Genomic DNA, 25,000 nt, shown 5'->3' with positions numbered 1-25,000 from the left:
GGTATGAATTGTTGCACAACTATGTTACTTGCTGCAACTGATACAACTAGATTCACCCATATTTAGTGATGAACAAAGGGAATCAATGATATTTAGTGATAAACAAAGGAAATCAATGATATTTAGTGATCATTATATACACTTAATCAATTTGATGGTATTTTGAGTCAGGACAGATGATCAACTAAGTCACTATGCACTAAATCGATTGATCATTAGAGTGATTTGATGAGAACTACTTGATTCACCTATATTTAGTGAAATACAAAGGAAATCAATGATATTTAGTGATCATTATATATACTTAATCAATTTGATGATATTTTGAGTTAGGACAGATGATCAACTAAGTCACTATGCACTAAATCGATTGATCATTAGAGTGATTTGATGAGAACTACTTGATTCACCTATATTTAGTAATAAACAAAGAAAATCAATGATATTTAGTGATCATTATGTATACTTAATCAATTTGATGGTATTTTGAGTGAGGACAGATGATCAACTAAGTCACTATGCACTAAATCGATTAATCATTAGAGTGATTTGATGAGAACTACTTGATTCACCTATATTTAGTGATAAACAAAGGAAATCAATGATATTTAGTGATCATTATATATAATTAATCAATTTGATGATATTTTGAGTCAGGATAAATGCTCAACTAAGTCACTATGCACTAAATCGATTGATCATTAGAATGATTTGATATTTAGTGAATAGAGTTAAGCTTTTACAACTAGGTACATTGTTGCAATAAATAAGTAGTTGTTGCAATAGCTGGGCCATCAGTTGCAACAGATGGGGAACCTTTTTCAACAGCTGATCCATCTGTTGCAATAGATTAGTAACTTGTTGCGACATCTTCAGAAACTGTATGATTTGTTGCAGCAGCTGATACATCTGTCGCAACATATTACTCGATTGTTGCAACAATTTACTGTGTTGTTTGATTTTTATCCAATAGTTGCAGAAGTTGCTTCAACAGATAATGAATCTATTGCAACAACTTTATTCTTGTAATCAAACATTTGTAGCAGTTTTTTGTTTACTACCAACAGATGCAAGATCTGTTGCAACCGATTTATGACTTGTTTGAAACTACTGAACATAATGTGAAAATCTAATGACATACTGAAAACTGTTTGATTTTTATCCAACAGTTGCAGAAGCTGTTGCAATAGTTGAGCCATCTGTTTCAACAACTGTACTTATCTGTTACAACATCTGCTGCAGCTGTTTGATTTTTACCAACATATTACGAATCTGTTGCAACAGATTTGTGACTTGTTTGAAACTACTGAAACAACTTAAATACATACTGAACAAACAATATAATGGTACTGAATACCTAACACACACAAATATATATATATATATATATATCATCAACATCCACCATATTTTACCGACAGCATAAACTAGAAACTTAAAAGAAATTGTTCAACAGCCCATAGGGCTCCAAAAACACAAATTAAAGTTAATTGTTCATCAGCAAACCCACCACCACCACCAACATCATCATCATCATCTCTTATTTTTTCAGCAGCAAGACCTGCCACAAGATCATCAACACCGCCAACATCAATACCAACACCACCAGTTGATTCCCTTGTGATGACTGTCACTCCAGCCAATTCTAATTTCAACCCATCAATCAATCTGTTAGGCATATCCATCGGCATGCTTACACCGTACTTGTCAATACTAAAACTTTTGACGACATCGTCAGTGGAAGGTCTGTTAGGATTTGTGCCAATACAATAACACTCAACAAGATTGACATTCACATTATGTAGGGTTTGTTTTCTAACTTTAGCTACGGTCATCGACCTTTCATCTGTATTTTCAACTTCATCTTCATCTTCTTCATTATCTTTTTCACTTTCATCATCTTCTTCATTTTTCATATACTTTATTTTCATCATTTTCTCTAGAACTTCTACTTGAGAGGTTTCCTTGGACTCTGAGCCCTCCTCTCTATTTGAAGATTGTTTATTAGTAGGAGTATCACTTGGATCTACATTTGCTGATTCAGAAATAACATGTTCAGCAAGCTCTTCTAATGGTGTTTGACCCTTGGGTCTTTTACTATCTGTTGATGCCTCAATTGATTCCTCTTTTTTCTTTTACTTGGAACCATTTTATCTACACACAGGAGATAAACAAAAATAGTTTCAATTGATTTGTGCTCATTCAAAGTAAACAGGGAAAAAGAACTACAGCTGTTGATCAAACAAATACAACAAGTAATGGATTTTTCCAATAACTTATTAATCTGTTGCAACAACTGATTAAGATGTTGCAACAGGTGTATAGGTTGTTGCAGCAGATTCGTAAGCTGTTGGAAAAAATCAAAACAGTGCAACAGCTTCCTTAGGTAAAAAGAACTGTAGCAGTTGACCAAACAAATACAACAAGTAATAGATTTTTCCAACAACTTAGTAATATGTTGCAACAACTGATGAAGTTGTTGCAACATGTATAAGTTGTTGCAGCAGATTCTTCAGTTGTTGGAAAAAATCAAAACAGTTACACCATATTACTAAGCAACTGTTTTGATTTTTTCCAACAACTTGTGAATCTGTTGCAACAGCTTCTTCAGTTGCTGCAACAACCTCATCAAGTGTTTTGATTTTTACCAACAGATGAGGAATATGTTGCAACAACTGCGAAGTTGTTGGATAAAATCAAAACAAAGGCAAGACCCTTTTTCATAAACCTTTCAAGGACAACAAGAACAAGAACAAAAACATCTATTTCACTATTAGTGTACGATATTTACAAACACACAACCATCACAAGTTAACAAAAATACACTAAATAAGGGGTTTTGAAGCATGCAACCTCAATAGATGTTTGTTTTTGTCAAACAAGTGCTGAAGCTGTTGCAACAGCCACTGCAATTGTTGGAAAAAATCAACAAAAGTGTTTTCCGTAACCCTAGAGGATAACAAGATAAAAAAACACCATCAAAAAAAAAAAATTCACTTCCAAATACACTATTTACAAACACACAACCACAAGAAGTGAAACAAATACCCCAAATAAGGGGTTTTTAAGTATGAAATAGCAAAATAAACAATATTGAAGAGGAACCCATGTTCTTCTTCTTCTTATTCTTTAACCAAAATCACCATTTTCCATGCTTTATTTCAAAACCCTAACTTTTGAACCAAGTGAAAGAGAAAAAAACTTCATCGGAGAATCTACCTAGTGTAGAAGGAGAAACCGCGAAGAGAGACACACGATGGAGTGTCGGAGTCACAGAGGAAGAACAAGTTCGCTGGTTTTGACTTTGGAGAGGAAGAACACAGTGAAGAAGAAGAAGAGGGACTGTTGAGCAGTCCTTGATGAAGTGGATGGGTTTTGATTTTGAATTTTGAAATGGGTTTTAATTTTGATATAAATGGGTTGGGGTTAAGTTGTGGTTTTTTGTATTTTTTAAAAGTTTAACAAGTTTGAAAAATTACATTTTGAACCTCAATTAACTTAATCAAATTTTTAAGTATGTTTTGATCTTGGTTGGTCAAATTTGTCACCATTTCTAATTTTGAGACTTGTTTGGTACCTTTAGTTAAATCTTCTCGAGAAAGACGAAGCAGAGAGGGTAGAGAGAAATTGGAAAAGCCTCAAAATGTGGCACTAATACAACACGCGTTTGCAGACCAATGAATTTGAAAGACCTGCAATTGAAGGGAAAGTACCAAAATACCCCTATTTGTCCCAAATTTATACTACAAATTATTTTGCTTTTCTGTACAGCCACGTAGAGCAGTGTTGGTACACTTGCTTGTTGGCTTCTAAATATGTTAAATTAAATACTTCACTAAATTGTCCATACAGCTGGAAAAAAAAAAACCTTTTATACTTGGTGAAAATATCATCCTACTACAAAGTGGATAAGAATTGTCACATCTTTTATTTATTATTTCCATATCTTAAAATCAAAGGTTCACTTTTTTCTATGATTCACAATTGAACCTATCACGAAGAATTCGTAATAAAGGGACATTTTAGGATCCTTCTTTATGAAATTTTAAGACCAAACAAAATGAGAGAAAAGAATAACATATTTTTTTACTCCCGCCTTCTCAAATTATATGTCGATTTTTTATTTTACACGTCCCTTAAAAAGTATTAATTAGGAAGGGTATTTGATTACTTTATTCTTATTTATGTCTACGTTATAATTTCTTTACATTAAACGCTTACTTTATTTATGTGTCATATTCATTAATAACGAAATTCTAATAAGAGTAGAATGAGAAAAGAAATTAATTAAGTGTGCATTAAACTTCTATAATGACAAATAATTTGATACAATTATTTTTAGTAATCACAACAAATAATTTGAGACTGAGAGAGTAATAGAAAAAAGGAAAAAATGCCAAAAAGAAATTAAAAAAGAAAGGGATTTGGGGAAAATGTAAAGAAGATTATCTCAAATTGTCTTAACTGTTGCAGAGAAATTTGATTCTCCAATGATAACGGTAAAGCTCTTCCCTCCATTACCTTTACATAACCCTTATTTGAATTGTGTCCACTCTTTGAACTTGAAACCTTTCTCTAAAACCCTTCAATTCAAATTCTTGTTAAAACCTCCAAACTGTCAATCTTTCAAAGCTCAATTTGAGAGCTTTAAATGTAAAGGGTTTAGGGATTTCAACGACGGTGGAGGAGGCGGCGACGACGGAGGTGGTGGTGAAGATGATGAACAAAATGGGGTTTTGCCGAAGTGGGTGGATTTTACTTCAAATGATGCAAAAAATGTATTTGCTGCATTAGTTATATCGCTTGCCTTCAGGTCCTTCGTGGCTGAGCCTAGATATATACCTTCTTTGTCTATGTATCCCACTTTCGATGTTGGAGATCGGCTTGTTGCTGAAAAGGTAATCTTCTCAATTATGATTCTATGCTACTAAATTTTTTTTTTTTTTTGAGTTGTGGTCCCGTGGAGGGTAGAGGTGCAGAATTAGGCTAGAAGGTTAGTAGGTATAGGGATGGCAGTGGTGCGGGTGCTGTCTAAACCCACGAAATTACAACCCGCCCCGCATAGCCTTTAAACTCGCGGAAACCCGCCCCGCGCCCACACCCGGATAGACCCACCCCGCATTGCCCCGCCTTTTTTTTTTTAATTTATAATTTTCCACAAAAATACTCTTTCTTCTTCTCTACCTTGTGATTTACGTAGCAAAATGACCCATTTTTTTGGTTGACAGAACAGTGCCATCCTGATAATTGTTCCAACTTCTGAAAATTTTAAAATACTAGCAAGCAACCTTTTATCTTTTCATTAAAAAAAAAACGAGCAAGCAACTTTTTCCAAAACATTACTTCAGCAAAAGACACAACAATTTAGCAGAATAAAAAAAATGTCAGAATAACATTCTTACGCAACTCTTATTCAACTAAATTCCGATCCAACAAATTCTTGGGATGGTTTTTTTCTCCATAAAGTGCTCAGAATATTGAAATTACTAATTCCTAAGTATCTATAAGTCTACCGTTCACAATGCTTTAATTAAGGGGAAAACATCACTAATTTCCCCCAAAATACAAAATATTTACCCGCCCATGCCCCCTCCCAAATTATTTTCGCTTCTACCCCTACCGGCTGAAAGTATTTACCTGGCATACCCCTCGGCCAAACCTCTTCCTCTTCGTGATACCATCGCAGTATATTTATATATCACGATGGTATCACTGAGGACTAAGAGAACGACTCAAACAGTCCTTCATGATACCATCTCAGTATATTTATATACCATGATGGTATCATAATCCTGAGGAGTGTCACATTGAAGGACTGAAGCAGTCCTTTATGATACCATCATGGTATATGTATATAAGTCGAAGGTATCATAGAGGTTTTTTTTCGAAAAAAGTGTGTCATTTTTAATAAATGAACATGATCATTCATAATACCGTCTCGATATATTTTATACCATGATGGTATCATGGAAGACTAAGAGAAGGACTGAAGCATCTTCCATGATACCATCTCAGTATATTTATATACCATATATTTATATATCATGATGGTATCATGGAGGACTAAGAGAATAATTGAAGCTTTCATGATACCATTTCAGTATATTTATATACTATGTTGGTAGCATAACTAGGGGGCATCTCGGGTAAATATTTTTATTTTTTTCTGGGGGCATGAAAATAATGGGGTATGGGTGGGTAACTTGTTTTATTTGAGGGGGCATCCGCGATCTTTCCCATTAATTAAGCTTCTTATTTTTGTTAACTCCTTTAAATGGAGAAAGGTAGAATATTTTTGGCACTATCCATTGAGTTTTGAAGTTGGAATCAACAAATTTCTTAGTTATCTTTGAAAAAAGGGCACTCTATCCACTTAAATTTTGCTGGATAAAGTTATTTGATACCTATATTGATTGGGTAGCAGATTAGGCGAAGTTATTCCGTAAAAGAATATTATCTCATTAATGTCTTAGTTTTCCTACTTCTTTCTATTTTTTCTCACTCACAATCCGTCGAAACTCCTTCGCGCATCAATCCTCAGCTGTCTCTTCTCTAGTGACACTGACCATATCAAATTAAAGAGTTACATAAGCCTAGGTTCATGGCCAGAAATACAATCTGAGATTATATTAAGCCTTGTTTAGATAGGATCAAGTAGCTGGTAGATCAAGTCTGATAATGAAAGACATTTGACTCTGAATAAAACTTGCTGATCTTCCTCAAATAACTTTTAGCGCAAAGTCTATAATGCTACGCTCATGGGTAAAGCATACCCAATCTGCCAAAGCTGAAGAGAAGAAAAACAGATACAACTAAATATACTTTTGATTTACGTAGCAAAAAATATCACAGCATTTTGTTCACGAGTGCAAAAGAAATTACTAAAAGTATCACCTTCTAATTCAAGCATAAAATGTCACTAAACTTGTAATAAGTTAAGCAAACTAATTGTCATTTGTCAATCAATCCTCCAGTAGCCACTAGCCAGTAGGTTTATCCTAAGCAAATATGCAAAATCCACCACAATCAACCACTCTACCAGTGAACTCAAATTACGCAACAAGTCAAGTAATAGACCAGTAAGTCCAGTGAACTCAAATTACAGAACAAGTCAATCTACCAGTGAACTCAAATTGTATCAACTAGTTAATTTCTCTTCCTCTACAAAGTAGCTAGTGACCAGTAAGTCCAGTTGAATCCGGTTCTTCCTCTTCATCAAATAATGTTGGACATGAAACTTTGTTGACCGTTGAAGTCAAACCTGAAAAGAAAAGTATGCGATTCAATTAATCAATATAAAAATAAAAATTGTGAACTTTATTACCATAACAAGTCATTAAGAAAACTTACCATTTATTTCGTTCCATAACCAAGTGCGAGCACACATCAAAGCCTCCAAAGTAGTAGGATGAAGTCTACTATGATGCGGACTAATCAACCTCCCACTAGTGCTAAATGCCGATTCTGAAGCAACTGTAGAGACAGGGATGGCTAAGAGGTCACGAGCCATCTTCTGCAAAGTAGGAAACTTTAATCCGTTTGTCTTCCACCAACTTAAACTGTCGAACGATGGAGTTCGAGGTAGCAAACTTTCTTCTAAGTAGAAATCTAGCTCCGATCTTGTTTCCACATTAGCCCTACTCAAAGTGATAAATCTATCAAAGCTAGATAGTCGATCACCCTGAACAAGACCAACAACTTCAAAACCCACTTCTTGAATCTTGTCTAAAGCAACTGTTTCACCATAAATATGTGGAAGATAGAACTCCACCAACTTCATCTTATACCTCGGATCAAAGATAGCAGCCACACCCATAAAAATATGCACATCATCCCAATATTTCTTAAATTTCAACAACATTGCCGATGCCATAGAGTTAATCAAAAGATTAAAACTTTTAACCCAAACTTCCAATTCTAGCTTAATTTCACAAACTTTTGAAAAGTACTGACTTGAAGTTGGATATTATCTTCCTGAGAATTGTTCAGTATATGGTAAAAAAGCTTCAACTTATCTCAAACTTCTTCTGCTGCACTCCATTGCCCTTCAGTTGGATAACAACGATAACTAGTGTCGGTTGGACTCAAACTTCATAAAAACATCTTTGTAGTCTAGGGCCGTTTTCAACATTAGATATATTGAGTTCCAATGAGTTGCACAATTATACTCCAACTTTTTGTTACAAGAAATATGTAACAACCGTGCAGCTTCTTCAAACCTTTCAATTCTACTTGATGACCCTATCTAGTATAAGACATTGTCACGGACATTACTAATACCATCTCCTATCACCTTTAGCCCTTCTTCCACAATCAAATTCAAGATGTGTGCGGCACAACACACATGAAACACTCGACCCATCAACAATAAATCCCTTTTACAAAGTTTTTCATCTAACAAGGTCTTCATCATAGCATTATTTGTGCTACAATTATCAACTGTAATGGCTGATATTCTTCTTTCAAGATTCCACTCTAACAAACAATTAATCAACGCAGTACACAAAGTATCCTTATCATGCGGAGTAGGAACATAAACAAATCTAAGAATATGGCTTTGAAGCCTCCATGAATCATCAATAAAATGCGCTGTAATAGCCATGAATCCTTTTTTGGTATGGTCTGAAGTCCACATATCAGTAGTTATTGCAATTCTAGTTGTGAGTTTTTCCAATAAGTTAGAAGTTTTTGATTTCAAATTGTCAAAAATCTTCAAAATGTCATTCTTGATTGTGTTCCTTGACACCATTTTGACCAACGGATGAAGACTAGCAACAAACTTTCTAAATCCTGCATGATCAACAATAGACAAGGGATATTCATGCAAAATAATGGCTTGAGCAAGTTCTCCATGTGAAACATCTTGATCGAAATAATGTCGTTGGCTACTATCATCAACCCCTGAACCACTCTCATTTTCCAAATTTCTTGGCTTATTAGGACATCTACGAAGATGTTCAAACATATACGATGTCCCACATTTGCTACTTGATTTGATACGAGCATTACAATACTTACAAACACCATAGCGAATACCATTAACGCTCATCGGTTTAATATGTCTCCATGCTTTAGACTTCAATTTCCTTTTCTCAAATTCAGTAACTTCGTTCATTTGAGAAGACCTTTGGCTCTCACCCTCACTGGGTAGAGGAAGAGTATTGAAAGATGAACAAACCGGATTTTCTTCATTCTGAGATTCCATGCTTATCTACAAGTACAAATACATAAACAAAATTGCTAACACAAATTTGTTACATATAAATCTATGATTGTAGACTTGCAAAAAATGGGAATCTGGAATTGAAAGACAGCTTCTTTAAATAATAAGAACATGCTCGACCATTTCTGAAAACACCCGTTTGACGTCTCTATTGATTTCAATGTGAAGATTCCCCTTAATGACAAAAATAAACAAACACCTTCAAGCTGACAAATGCCAACAGTGAACTAGATAAATTTTTGAAGAATTTAAATGAAATAACAGAGACCCAAGTCACAAATCCCTAAAATTTATCAAGAAAAATAAAATTGGGTTCAGACCATGATAGATTCAAATCAAATAAAGAGAAAAAAAACAAGAAATCAATGATAAAAGAGAAGTACAAAGAAATCAAGAACGAAATAGCAGAGCCGAGAGAGGAAGAGAGGTTTAGACATTTACCTTCAGAGAGAGAAACGAGGAAGAGATGTTTTAGGCTTTTAGCAGAGACCTCGTCCTTCAGAGAGTAAGAGATAGCCGACTGTTAGAGAGGAAGAACAAGGTTGCGAAGAAAATAAGCCGAAATTGTAATTTTGTAAATATTTTAAGCCCTAACCCACACCCACACCCGCCCCGCATAAAATTATTTTTAAAACATTTCGACCCGCACCGCGCTATTGCCATCCCTAAGTAGGTAGCCGAGTGGTTCTCTTATTAGTCAACTTCCCAGTGTAAAGATCCTGAAATACACAAAAACCAGGGAAGAGATTGACTGAGCAGCCTAGTTCTCTAGTCACCTTGGATACAGACATAAGATTGAAGCCTTAGAAAGTAACCACACTTGGGATGTAGTAACTATACCAGATGGCAAAATACCTATAGGATGCAAATTGATTTTTAAGGTTAAATATAAGGCATCTGCGGAAGTTGAAAGATTTAAAGCAAGACTCGTAGCCAAAGGCTATAGTCAAAAGGAAGAAATAGACTATCAAGAGATTTTTTTTACCTGTAGTTAAGATGAAAACAGTCAGGACAGTGTTGGCGATTTCTGCAGTTAATCAGTGGCATATACATCAAATGGATGTATATAATGCAAGGGGATTTATTTGATGAAATTTATATGGAACTTCCACAAGGTTTTAAGAGTTAGGGGGAGAACAAAGCATGTAGACTCATAAAATCCTTGTATGACTGAAACAGGGTCCTAAACAATGGAATGTAAAATCGACAGAAGCACTGCTAAGTGATCAGTTTAATTAGAGTGAGTATGATCGTTCATTGCTCATTAAGAAATCAGCAGAAGGTGTTACTATTGTACTTGTGTATGTTGATGACATGCTCATCACAGAAAGCTGTCTCAAACTGATTATTGACACCAAAGCTACATTACAACAAAAATTCAAAATGAAGGATCTTGATGAACTAAAGTACTTTCTTGGTATAGAATTTGCTAGATCTAAGGAGGGTATACTCATGCATCAAAGGAAGTATGCAATGGAAGTTAATTCTGAGACTAGCCTTTCAGTAGTTAAACCAGCAATTGCTCCTATAGATACAAATGTAAAACTAACTACAAGAGAGTATTGTGAACATCTGGGAAATTCTACTCAGAAGGATCCACCTACTAATCTAGGTGCTTATCAGAGGTTAATTGGAAAAATTGTTGTACTTAACCATGACAAGACCTGACATTTCATTCAGTGTGCAGAATCTGAGTCAATTTCTGCAACCACCTAAACAATCTCATATGGAGGCTGCACTCAGGTTATAAGGTATCTGAAGAATCAACCTGGTAAAGGGATTCTTCTGTCTAGTTCTAGTACGAAGATTGTATCAGCCTATTGTGATGTTGATTGGGCTTCTTGTCCTATTTCAAGGAAGTCTGTAATAGGTTATATGATCAAGCTAGGGGACTCATTGATTGCTTGGAAATCAAAGAAGCAAACAACTGTGTCAAGAAGTTCTGCTGAAGCAGAATATAGAAGCATTGCAGCAATCATTTCTGAACTTATCTAGATTCTAGGATTGATCAAGGAACTTGGTATTGAAGTAAACAGTCCAGTAGAGATTTTCGGTGATAGCAAATCTGCTATACAAATTGCAGCAAATCCTGTGTATCATGAAAGAACCAAACATATGAAAATAGATTGCCATTTTATAAGAGAAAAAATCACAAAACGAATGGTGATCAACCTGCTGATGTTCTAACTAAAGGACTTACAAAAGTGCAACATGAATATCTGTGCTCCAAGCTTGGTCTGTTCAACATCTTTACAATGCCCAAGAGGGCCAAGACCTAGTTTGAGGGGAAGTGTAGAAGCACAGAAATACAGAGAATAAGCTTCAGGGGTAGTTTGGTCTATTTAGCTTAACCAGCTCATTAACGGTAATCCGGAAGAGTTAGTTAAGGTGGTTAAAAGTCTGTTAGTTTATTAATTACAGGATTAACTGTTAAGGGTATGAAGTTAGTAGCTCTTAACACTACTATATAAGTAGATGATCAATGTACTGTAATCACAACTTTGATATATCAAATATGAAATAATTCTCTCTATTCTTTCTCTAATCTGTATCATTTCTTATTCATCTCTTCTCGATTAGGGTTCATCCCTTTCTTTCTCAATTACTTCAAGTATTAGTTAGTAATCGCGTAATTTCCTTTCTTCAATGTGTATTACTATCTGTTGCCTCATTTGCTTTTTAACTTGCTATTTTGTTGTCATATTTTTCTCAATACCATGTTTCATATCCTTGACTTTTTTTTCCGAAGCCGGGGGTTTAGCGGAAACAACCTCTCCACATTTGTGGTAAGGGTAAGGTCTGCGTACATCCTACCTACTCAGACCCGCTTGTGGGACTACATTGGGTATGTTGTTGGTCCTGTGGAGTTTGGATGAAGTTGGCAGTTTTTAATTCCCAATGTAAAGGTTAGCCAAGAAAAACTTTGCTAGATTTAAATCCACATTTTGATATCAGCAATTGCGTGAAGAATGCTGAATTATGATGGTTTTGTTGCTGTTACGCTAGTTTTGAATCTGAAATTACTTATGTTTATATCAGGAGATGTGATAGGCATGCAACACCTTACTTTAGATTAGGCTACTGCTGCTTAACTTTTTTAGACTGTTACCTGCAAATTCTATCTTAATTCTTCTCTAGACCATAAGTTTTTTAGATCTATTTGTATGCCATAAGGGTATCAATGACTTTGCAAAGGTTGCTATTTATTCCCATCAAACTTGTCCCCTCTGCTTTTGTCAATTCAATATATGACTAATTCAAAGTTATTTCCTTCACAATCTTGTTATTTACAGGTCTCTTACTATTTCAGAAAGCCATGTCCCAACGACATAGTTATTTTCAAGAGTCCTCCGGTGCTTCAGGAAGTAGGATACAGTGATGGAGATGCCTTTATTAAGAGGATTGTTGCTAAGGAAGGTGATCTTCTTGAGGTATGAAACAGTAATAGGTGAACTTGAACTTGCTTTCTGATGGTATTTCATAGCCTCCCCCCAGTTATCTTAAATTGAGATTGTTTTCCTAAATGACAGCGACAAAGCAGATTATTGCACTACCTCCTTTTTTAGTGTTGCACTAAATTAAGAAAACTTCTCACTTCTATTATACTGCTTCAAGAACTAGATATTGCAGACATCTGTGATTTTCTTTCTTCTTTCAATATCCATGTTCTGCCTGTTCAACAGCCATACCAATCATGATACTTCGGGCAGGTATCTTTTTGTCAAAAACCCCTGGATCTTGTGTCGGATATTTTCCTTGCACTCTTGTGATGAGAATACCTATCTTAGTGCCATTGCCCCCAGCATATCTTGATGTTTACTTTGTGCCATCATGCTACTAGCAGAGGCGGATCTAGGATTTGAAGGTTGTGGGCGGCACAAAGAGACCTGGGACAGAGACCAAATAGAGGTGTATGTTCAATTGGTTTGGACAATTTTTGGGTTCATTCGGTTCAAGTTACTATCTTTTTACTTGAAAAAAGACAAATTAGTGAACAAACCAGAATAAGTTTAGTTTAGTTCGGTTTACATAGTTTAATTTCAGTCGAACAAATTACAAGAAAACGACCAAGAAATCAAGAAAGTCATTTGATCAAATAGATGTTGGTGGAATATCTATTCCAACTTTCTCTATATACTTGTTTCTGATTTTGGAGAAATGACTAGTAAAGGAGTTTATTAATTTTAATTTGCATCTAAATTATTAGATATTTTCCTTCTTAATTTCAGCTTTAATAAGAATTTTGGGTCATCTGAGCGAATCGTCAAGCCAGTACATGGAGAAAGAAAGAGTTATACAAAAGTATTTGAGAAACAGCAAAAAAGGCAACAAATAGAAAAAGGAGAAGACTGGCAGCCTAAAAAAACAGTGAAAAAATATATAACATGGAATTGAACAAAGATGAACTGAAAAATAAAAAAGAAGAAATAAATACCACAAAAGATAAAAAAACAGAGACTTTGAGATTTTCCTTGAAAGGGGTTTGGAGAAAGGTGAACAGAGAATACGAAAGACAAATACATAGCCAAAAGGGAAACGAAAGGTTGACACAAGAACAACGAGGTTTTTGGTTGAAATGGGAATCGAACTGCGTCTATCGCAGGAAGAACCCTTTCTATGGCCTAGCATCAACAGGTGCACCCCATGGTCATGTGTGACTGCGGGTGCCAATTTTTCTATATAGCTAAAATTTGGAAAATTCTCTATATACACAGATTTCCAGCCAAGCTCATGGGTGCCAGTGGGCTCCAACCATAACACGTGGGTCCGCCTCTGGTAATAGCAACCAATAATGCATTGTTGATAACTACTTGTGATGCAGATTGGGATTTCTAGGGTAAAAATTAAGAACAACTACAGCTAAGAAAAAGAAGAAAAAGAAATAAGCAACAATAATGATATATTTGATAGATGAAAATGAGAGGAATACAAGGCATATATGTCAGTGCTTGTGCTCACTACAGACAAAACACCATAACTAACTTATAGGGACTGAATAATAAATACTGATATTAGAATTAATATAAACTCAGGGACTAAACTGTGAAAATCACAACTTCTTATTTATTCCCTTCATTAACTACTTAACCGACTGTACTACTTCCTCTGCCTTCAGTACAACTCGTATCTGTCCTTCCCCCTTAAAATCTTCCTTGACCTCAAGGAATAAAAGCTGGAAACCTGAGGAGCAAAGCATTATAGTCTTCCTATGTGGCCAAATCTTTTGGTAGTTGTTCCCATTGTACTAACACTTGAGGCACATCCTTATTGCCCTTTTGAATCATCTAACACCTTAGCTGGTTGAGGACAGTAGGGACTAGCAAGTTCAATAACAGGTGGATGGGAGAAAACAGATGGTAGTGTGTGACAAGGTTTTAGTTGTGAAACATGGAATGTGGGATGAAGAAGTAAGTGTGCTGGCAAGGATAGTTTGTATGCTACTGATCCTATTCTTTGTAGTACTTGATAAGGGCCATAATATTTGGCAGACAGCTTGTTGAAATTTCCTCCAGATAATGTAACTTGCCTATAAGGTTGAATTTTTAAGTATACCCAATCCCCTTCTTGAAACTGCCTGTCTGACCTATGCTTATTAGCTTGGTCCATCATTCTCTGTTGAGCTCTCTTGAGATGAAACTGTAGAAGCTGATTCTTGAACTCCCTTGCCAGTAAACTTCTATCAACTTCTTTCATGCCTGACTCTCCTGCTACATACGGTAAATGCATAGGTGAAGGTTGTCCGTAAAGGGCCTCATAAGGAGTGGTTTGTATTGAGTTGTGGAAAGTGGTGTTGTACCACCATTCCGCAGTAGCAAGGTAAGAATACCAATCCTTCTGAAATTCAGAGCAAAAGCACCTCAAATAAGTTTCTAAACATCTATTGATCACCTCTGTTTGACCATCAGTCTGGGGATGGTATGCAGTAGATGTGTTCAAAGTGACCCCCAATATAGAAAACAATTCTTGCCACAACTTGCTAGTAAATACAGGGTCCCTGTCATATACAATGTCTTCAGGCATCCCATGAAGTTTATAAATGTTCTCCATGAACAATTTAGCTATTTCACTTGTTGAATAAGGATGGGATAGACCAACAAAGTGAGCATATTTGGTTAGTCTATCTACCACAACCCAGATAACAGTTTTTCCCTTAGACTTAGGTAAACCATCTATGAAATCCATGCTTACACTTCCCCAAGCCTGTGTAGGCACCTTCAAAGGTTGTAACAATCCAGGGTAAGGGGCATTATCATATTTATGTCTCTGACAAACATCACAACCCTTCACATATTCTTGAACATCCCCTCTTATCCCCTTCCAATAAAATAATGCATATAACTTCCTGTAAGTGTGATCCACTCCACAGTGTCCTCCCAGAGGTGAATCATGCCAAAGAGTTATAATTTCTTTCCTCAATTGTTCCACTGGTCCTACCATCAATCTCCCATTCTTTCTCAATTGATCATTAAGGAAAGTATACCCCTTTTCTGTCCCACTTCTAGTTTTAAGAGTCTGTATCAATTCAAGTATTTCTCCATCTTGCTCCCAGCTCTGCATAACCAACTGTAGCAAGTTAGTCTTAATTGTGGATAGTGTCATTGCAGAAAACTCCACTAATGGCAACCTAGATAATGCATCTGCAACCTTGTTTTCCTTCCCTTTCTTATACTCTATGTTGAAGTCATACTGCATAAGTTTGGTAATCCACTTGAGCTGTGTTCCAGTGTGTAATTTCTGTTCCAACAGAAATTTAAGAGCCTTCTGGTCTGTTTTGACAATAAATGTTCTCCCTATCAAATACTGTGACCATTTGTTAACAGCCATCACTAGAGCCAATAATTCCTTGTCATAGACAGACAAAGTTTGGTGCTGAACAGACAAACCCTTACTGAGAAATGCAATGGGTTGTCCTTTCTGCATCAATACTGCCCCAATACCAATGTTGCATGCATCTGTTTCTACAACAAAGATCATTGAAAAGTCAGACAACATCAATACAGGTGCTGTTGTGAGTGCCACCTTGAGCTTCTTGAAAGCCTCAGTTGCCTTTTGATTCCACATAAAACTGTCTTTCTTCAACAACTCAGTAAGAGGTTTACTGATAACCCCATACCCCTTAATGAACCTTCTATAATAACCTGTTAGACCTAAGAACCCTCTCAACTGTTTGAGAGTCTCAAGTACTGGCCAATCTTGAACAACTTCTATTTTTTTAGGGTCTGTAGCTACCCCTTCTGCTGATATGTAGTGTCCCAAGTACTCTACCCTTTCAGCAGCAAAAACACATTTACTTCTTTTAGCTAGCAACTGGTTCTTCACCAACAGTTCAAAACTAATATTAAGATGCACCAGGTGGTCTTCCAAGGTTTTGCTGTAAATTAAAATGTCATCAAAGAAAACCAAGACAAATTTTCTTAAATGACCTTGAAATATGTGGTTCATAAGACTCTGAAAACTAGATGGAGCATTAGTTAGCCCAAAGGGCATGACTAGATACTCAAAATGTCCAGAATGGGTTTTGAAAAGCAGTTTTGGCAATATCAGCTGGTGCCATCCTAATCTGGTGGTACCCAGCCCTTAAATCTATTTTTTAGTAGATTTGAGAGCCTCCCAATTCATCCAACAGTTCTTCTATAATTGGTACTGGAAACTTGCCTTTTATAGTTCCCTTATTTAAAGCTCTATAGTCTACACATAGTCTCCATGACCCATCCTTCTTACCAACTAGCACCACTGGTGATGCAAATGGACTTGAACTGTGTTGAATGATCCCTTGCTCCATCATTTCCCTTACCATCTTCTCTATAATGTCTTTCTGTATTGGAGAATATCTATAGGGTCTAGAGTTAACAGGATTGACCCCTTCAAGCAATGGAATATGGTGGTCAAAAACTCCCCTAAATGGAGGAAGTTTCTGAGGTTCCCCAAAAATACATTTTGTTTACCCCGAATTTAAGTAATCAATTAAATTTATGAGTGAGGTATAGGATATGTGGTTGAACTTCAATCTATTTGGTTGAAAAAAGATATATATGGATATGCTATGAAGAGGTGAATAATAATTGATGGTTTGCACTAAATATATATATTTAATAATATAAGAGTATTGTTTAATTGAACAAAGCTTAAGAACCAAACGCTGAATCCGGACCAAAATCAGAGAATGAGAGAAGGAGATTTTATACATTTTGCTATTACAATGTTCTAGAATTCAAGAAGCCAACCCCTGAAAGTAAAATAATGCCTCCTATTTATAGCTTTGCCTTATGGGCCTCTTACAACATAAAGCCCTTTTGAATAAAAACAAATCCCTAAAAAGGATAAGGTTAGGTCGTACGGTCTGATACCCGTACGATTGGCAGTACAATGTGGCAGAACGGTATTGACGCGTGGCAATTGTGTAATGGATCAACCGGACCAACGGCCACGATGAACCGGTCCAACGGCCACGATCAACTCGGCTATGAAGAAACCGGACCAAATGACGTCCTTTGCTTTCTTCGGATCAAGCACTCCTCCGGGCCCAAAAGAAAGTCTTCATGCTCCTACTTGTTTCTTTCTTCCCTCAGTCTCCGGTCTCACCGGTCTAGCATATGTCCGATTTTTACCGTATACAGATAGTCCCCACACTTTCCGGACCGTAGTTTTATCGGAGTAACGGGAAGTGGATGAATCAAGAAACTGGTGGCTCCATTTGTCCGTTATCTTTTCATTTTGGCGGGAAAAGTTGCATCACGTCCCTCTGTCATCGGCCACGTGTCTCATCTCGGATGGTCATCACTGACAACCACCGTAACGCACGTCGTTTCAAGTCACTTCTTACTAATTATGGGACACGTGGCATTTCCCGGTTGGCTGGGATCTGTAACCGCCTCGATCCCATATCTATATAACGTCTTCCATCACTTTATTTTTCCATTTTACGCTTCATTTCACTTCTCCATTTTCATTTCTTCACTTCATCTCTTCCAATCATCTTTCATTTCATATTTATTGTTGATTCAACCATTTTATCCCCTTTGATTCATTGCTTACACTGCGTGAAAGAAAAACAGCTCCATCAACTTCTTCGTTAGTTGGCCTTTGTTTAGAAAGTGCTGCTGTTTTTTCTTCTTACTCTTATCACTTTGAATTTTTTCTCAAACTGCTCCCTTACTCCTGTTTTTTAGCTTCTTATCACTTTGAATCTCCTTTTCCATATTTTCAAATGTCTGCTAACACCGAAACCACCTCCCATGATGTTCCCTCAGTTTCTTCTCAAGGAACCGAGCCAACTTCTCAACCCAAGGGGAAGGTCACCTTCGAACCCATTGCTTTGGACATTGTACCGTCCAAACCTAACTACAACAAAGATTTCGAGGTCGAGAAACCTTCTCTAGTTTCCGATAGAGGGTTTGATGTAAGGCGGTATCCCTCGTCCATTACTGAGGACAACTCGATTTAGCCCGGGCTGATTGCGGATGGGATAACCATCCGGTTCAAGTTTTTGTCCCCGGACCAGATGAATCAGTCATCGACCATCGGGCGGGCTTCTTGTACGTTTATACTTATCCTTTCACCCTCAAGCTCGACCCCCCGATCGATCCAGTCATTTTAGATATGTTCCGGACTTATAATGTAACCCTGGCCCAGATTGGTCCGATTGTCCGGAGGACCATGGCCTGCCTCCGGCTATTGGCCAATAATACGAAAAAGGAGTTCACGCTGGCCCACTTCATACGGTTATACTCCCCGAGGTTGTTCCGGGGTGGTGTAATAAAACTCGCTAAGCGAAGCCGGAATCCCATTTTTTAAAAAATGGACGAAGATAGAGACCGGGACTGGTTGGAGCGTTACGTCCGGGTAAGGACCACGGACATTATTCCAGACAACTACATGCCCTTTCCGAAGAGGTGGAATGATAATCGTAAGTCTCAGTTCTTTTAATAATTGCTTTTGAATGCTTTGTCAAACACTAGTTCTTCTTCATTCTTACTACTTGTCCTCTTCTCTATACCAGCCGTGGGTTGGATACCTCCGGCCGTCCGCAACATCAACGAATGGGTTAATACTCTCCTCAGCCAACATACTCACGAAGGTCAGACATGGGGACTCCTGTCGCGTGGCCGATGGGTCACTCAAAATCACGGTAACACTTTGCTTTTATCGGTATTCATGTCATTTTCTACATCTCCTTTGTGTAACATCTTCGGCTTTCAGGTTTACCCAAGGGCTCGGTAGACCCGAGATCGGAATCAGTAGCTGAAACCGCTACGTTGGCACCCGAGTTCGACTCAGCGGGTACATCCCGTATCATTGCTGCCGCCAACAAGAGAAAAAAGCCCTCGGACAAAGGGCAGAAATCGAAGAAGAGGGCGAGGAGCGTCATTCGGACTTTAAGAGATGAAACAGAGCCCGAGCTCCTCGTTCGGAGGATAGGCATGGCCCCCTCCGTTGCTTCTATTCCGGAGGAGGGTATCACCATTTCATCACTTCCTTCAGCCGGGGAAGGACCTTCAGCTCCGGCATTACACACAGGTGGGGAAGAAATTCATTACCCGATTCCTCTAAGGTCGATTGAATTCGTTGATATTTCAGGTGATGCTTCTTCCAAAGAAACCCCCCTGCAAAGGACAAGAAGATCCGGGAAGGCCCCTGCTGCTGAAGCCGGTCAAAGGACTGAGCCGGTCCCCGAGACCGAAGTTCCAACGAATGTTGGTCCGCTGCCCGACTATGAGACTGCTGCAACTTCGGAGATCCTTGCCTTTGCCGAAGCTGCTGAGACCGCTCCGAGTTCTCCAACTCCGGCTTCAAGGTCGGATGAGTTTGATGACATGTTCTCGGACACTCCTCCTGCTACCGGCGAAGCTGCTGGTTTTGGATATCTCCCGATCCCTCGAGCCACGAGGGCGGCTAGCCGGACCACCAAGATTGGAGCTAGGGATAGCCTGGTGCGTGTCTTCCCGGCCCCAAGCGTGGAACCCAGGAGGACCATATCGGCCGTAATCACCGTTCCCGAGGATATTAGATTTTTGTCTCGCCCGGTGGGAGTAGTAAGCTACCTGAGGCCGCTCGTCTCGGACTCGGACAAACCGAAGATGAATGGAGTCCCCTGGCAGTGTCTCATTAACGAGGGCATGCACGCGGGCAATCGAGTAAGTTTATCAGCCATCCTTTGCATAATTCATTGAGAATTTTAGTTTCTCGTTTATCCGAGTTTTAACTTGCTTCTTTTACAGAGTGTGGTGCTTGTTAACGAAGCCTTCGTCCGTGCTCAGCAAGAGGTTGACGATCTCAAGGGCCAACTGGATACCCAAGGTTGAGAAACGGAGAAGTTTCAGCACCTTTTGCGGGTGAAGGAGGATGAGTTGAACCGAGCAGTTACTCTTTCCAACCTCCAACCCGAGCTCGATGCGACAAAGGCCGAAAACCTTCGATTAAAGGATGAGCTGGCCGCGTGACTAAGAATGAAGGGCAAGACTTTACATACCTTGGATGCGCCTTACGCTCGCTTAGCTTCAATTCCAATTTCGCCCAGAATCTACAAATGGTTATGTTTACCAATTGTAAAATTCAAGCCTTTAAGAATCCATACTTAATCACATAATTGCCTACCGAAATTGTCACGACCCAACCCCGTGGGCCGCGACTGGCACCCTACCTGGACACCCGAACCCATCTATCAAATGCATTCAAGTAAATAGCAGAAGCCGACAAGGCTATATTCCAAATTTAGATAATTTCCAGAAAAATTTCGGCAGAGTTTCCTTTGTTTTACAGACTATCCAAAATAATCCTGTACACAGCAAACACCAACAAAGGCCACACAGGGCTAACAAAGCAACGTATAAACATATGCGGACCGGCCGCCTCGGCGTATGGGATCGCCCAAACAACATATACACATAACCATACAGAAAGACCCTAACCCACAGACCTCTAAACTGACCGACAGAATCATATGGCGGGACAGGGCCCCGTCGTACTCCAAATAGCCAAATGTACAGAAATATATACATAGCAAAAGATATATATACCAAAAGTGGACTCCGAATCAAAGGGAGTGCTCCGAAATAGCAGAAGGTGGAGCCTACAGTGGTGGATCGCCTGTGTCTGTACCTGCGGGCATGAAACGCAACCCCCGAGGAAAGGGGGTCAGTACGAAAGATGTACTGAGTATGTAAAGCATAGAGTACAGAAGTATAGATCACAACTGAAAGCAAACAAGATATAAGTGAGAAGTACTGAACGGTATGTCAAAATCTTGGGTCAAAATCATATATACGTAATGCAAACAAAATCATGCAACGCTCAAGAACGTGGTCACCACTCCGACGCTGGTGCCACACACAGCATAACACCAGAAGGTTCAAATCTCCGTACATCCCCGAACACACATATCATCATACATATCACCAACCATATCACAGCATAACTCCAAACGGAACCCGGCCCTATGGCGAGGTCTCGGGAACCGTAACACAGCATACGGCCGAATTTATCACAGTGCGCACGAATCATAACCGGCCCGGGAACCGGTGAACGAATCATAATAAGGGCACGAGCGGAGTCGTGAGCAAACAATGCAATTTGTATGTCAAAATATTCTTTAGAACTTGATAAAATCATAAGTCAAGTCTTTAGTAAAAATAGTCGAACAATTAGTTAGTACGAAGTTCATTTTACAAAAGTGCTCCCGAAATGGTATTTATAACCCAAAACATAGTTTAGCATATTGTGTTAATCAAAACATTATTTTATAATAGACGATTTCACAGTCAAAGGTCCCTTGTCAAACTTTTACAAAAAGAGAGCCTAATAGAACAACAAGGCATCTCGGGGTTAGCGGGCCCAACTCGGGTCAAATCGAGGTGGCGGACAAGAATCATGGACATTTGGGGTCTATGGGATCATACATAAAGGTTTCGAAGTGATCCGACGACGTTTGCATAAGTTTCAGACATTTGGTTCCTTTCTAGCCAAAATAAGGTCTTTAAGCTTCAATTCAATTGAATGAATAGTAGACATTTTATAATTCGGATTTCGAGGAGCAGGATTGCTCCCGGGGTTCCGATATCAACCTAGCATACCTAAGACATGCCAAAAGAAGGAGTGGGTAGCCTTACATACCTTATATACGACTTACGCTCGCCCAAAACTTAAGTCCCGTTTCGCTCAGAATCTGCAAATGGTCAAAGTTACCAATTAGAGATTTCAAGGCTTAAGAATTCACTTAACTTCATTTTTTGTCTACCGAAATTTCGGCAGCATTTCCCCTGTATATATAACACCCCGAGACTTAGCTCGGCTCCATATACAACAACAACAACAACTCACAACATCCCAAACATCACAAGTCATAACGAAAATAAGTCTAACGTCAATATTCTTTCTTTCTACATAAATCGACAACTTTCATTCAAACTTCACAATACCAAACTAATGTCCACATTAATGTATTCATTTACTCATTCAAAGTTATTCAAACACATTCCAATAATGTTCCGGGCAATATACTTAAGTTCAACTGATTCGTCACTTTCCATATTCCATCCGAAACACCCATAACTACGACGAACATACTAACTCGCATTGTTTCGTTCCAAATTCATCAACAACAACATAAATCCTCATCCTAGCATCTTACTTCCACAATTACACAAAAACTATATGAAAATTACATAATCTTCCATAATGACATACAACTCGTTTTCATGCTAATTTAGTGCATTAAACCTTCATTCGCATCACAAATGCCACAACGACGCAACTAACGAACTAAACAAAAAACAAATTCGTCTCCCTCACCATACATGGCTCACGGCCACTTCACCATACACACACACACCCACGGTTTCACACACACACACACCAAAACTACGAAATTATCGTCTATTCTCAATCCTCATAATATCCATACAAATTCCATAATTTTTCTTGCCGCAAACGTGATTCTTTCGCCAAACAAATTGTATCACGTCGGAGAGCGTCTTGAACTTACTACAAATACAAGAAGAACAAGATTTTTAGAACTAAAACAAGGCTAGGAAAATTTCTTGTTGTTGTGGAATGGGGTTCGGCCGAAGGGGTTCAAGAACTCCAAGGTGAGTTTTTGATTTGTTTCTTGATCCTTCTATAGATAAGCATTGATATATACATTAATTAAGTGGTCACATGTTGATCACATGACCACTTAAAATGGGGTTTGGGCCATGGTCTTTGGCCGGCCACCCCTAGCACTTGGGCTCAAATTTTCTTCAAATTTTTTCTTGGCCCAATTCATTAAAATCTCGTTTTGTAATTCCCAAAACTAATTTCCGAAATTCCAATTTTTCCCTTGGACTTCCTTCACATTTCCACACCAATATTATCATAAACAGCATAGACATTTTAACTAAAATCAATTATTTCCTTATAACATGCAAGTCTTAATTATTTTCACGATTTCCGATTATGCGAAAACACGGGATATAACAGAAATTTTGGCAGCATTTCCCCTAGACATATAACATCCCCGAGACTTAGCTCGGCTTAATATATCAACAACAGCAACCCAACAATCCAACAGCAACATTAACAACAACAACAAGTGCTACAAAATACACAATATGGCATAACTAGCCATCTTTCCGACATAACACAATATCTTTCATTCCGACCTTACACTTCCAAACCAATCTTACTATTTTCATATTCGTTACTCATCAAGATCATTACAACATGATTCGGAGGCATATCATATCATTTCCACAAAATATTCATAAAGTATACACAATATACAAGCTTCCTACCAAAGGCATAATTCACCCACAACTTCTAATCTTTAGCCAACATGTTCATGACATATTTCTATCTTCCCACTTAATCAATGATAATCATAATTTGCATTTTTCTACTTTCATTTCCACATTTACATAAACTACAATAAAATTGCATACTTTCCTAGCACAACTTAACAACTATTTTTCCATGACAACCAGAACCATTTTTCTTCCATTCACTTCACAATAACACAATTAACATGCTAAAGAAATTTAATTCACCATCCATCATACACATAACACCACACGGCCATGCCCTACATCTTCCAACTTCCACTAATTCATTCAACTTTCATTTCCAATACAAATTCTACCATAACCACAACTAGATTACCACATAAAATTCAACTCATATTATCTATACATCAACACACACTCTCGGCCACATACACACACCCCTAACACACAAAATTTTCATGCTTTTCATTCATTCCCACACACTACAACATATATACATATATTCCATGGTATAAAAATGGTAAAATTCTTACCTTTTCTCAACTCTTCCACTTGCCACAAATGGTAGTTTCTTGCCAAAATAGTTATACCACCTTGAAGAGAATCTTGAGCTTAGTAATAATTCCAAAAGAGATGGCTTTTTGAACCAAGGATTTGAGCTCCAAGAATTTTTTTCTTTTTCCTTTCTTTCTTTCCTCTCTAGCCGTGACCTTCTTTCTTTTTGTTCTTGTTTTTACTTTGATTTTCTTGAAGCTTCTAGCAAGCTTATCCAACATATATAATTAATCAACCACATAATAATTTGTGGGTTTGGGCCAATCTATGGCCGGTTGGGCTTCCCCTTGTTGGGCCTCATTTTATTATTTTTTTGAGCCCAATTGACTACAATTCTTGTTTTGCAAATTTCCGAAACCAATTCCCAAAATTCCTATTTTGCCCTTGGCCTCCTCTCGTATTTCCACATCAATATTTTCCTAAATAACATATGCATATTGGCTAGAATCAAAATATGGCCTCA

General features: G+C 37.8%; 1 protein-coding gene across 2 annotated transcripts in view; it reads left to right on the top strand.

The window, feature by feature from the left end:
• The first annotated feature begins 4,284 nt into the window (after nt 1–4,284).
• LOC132603430 (chloroplast processing peptidase-like) overlaps nt 4,285–25,000 on the top strand; it is a 34,825-nt gene continuing 14,109 nt past the window's right edge. For both annotated transcript variants that reach the window (XM_060316482.1, XM_060316483.1), the window contains exons 1-2: nt 4,285–4,898; nt 12,517–12,654. In XM_060316482.1, the coding sequence (XP_060172465.1) occupies nt 4,491–4,898; nt 12,517–12,654 (546 nt within the window). In that variant the 5' untranslated portion in view covers nt 4,285–4,490. The remainder of the gene's footprint in view (nt 4,899–12,516; nt 12,655–25,000) is intronic.

This window comes from Lycium barbarum, chromosome 7 (genome assembly GCF_019175385.1).
Source record: "Lycium barbarum isolate Lr01 chromosome 7, ASM1917538v2, whole genome shotgun sequence".
NCBI classification, from domain to species: domain Eukaryota; kingdom Viridiplantae; phylum Streptophyta; class Magnoliopsida; order Solanales; family Solanaceae; genus Lycium; species Lycium barbarum.
The sequence above is the reverse complement of the archived record's forward strand: the minus strand, read 5'-3'. Positions and strand labels throughout refer to the sequence as shown.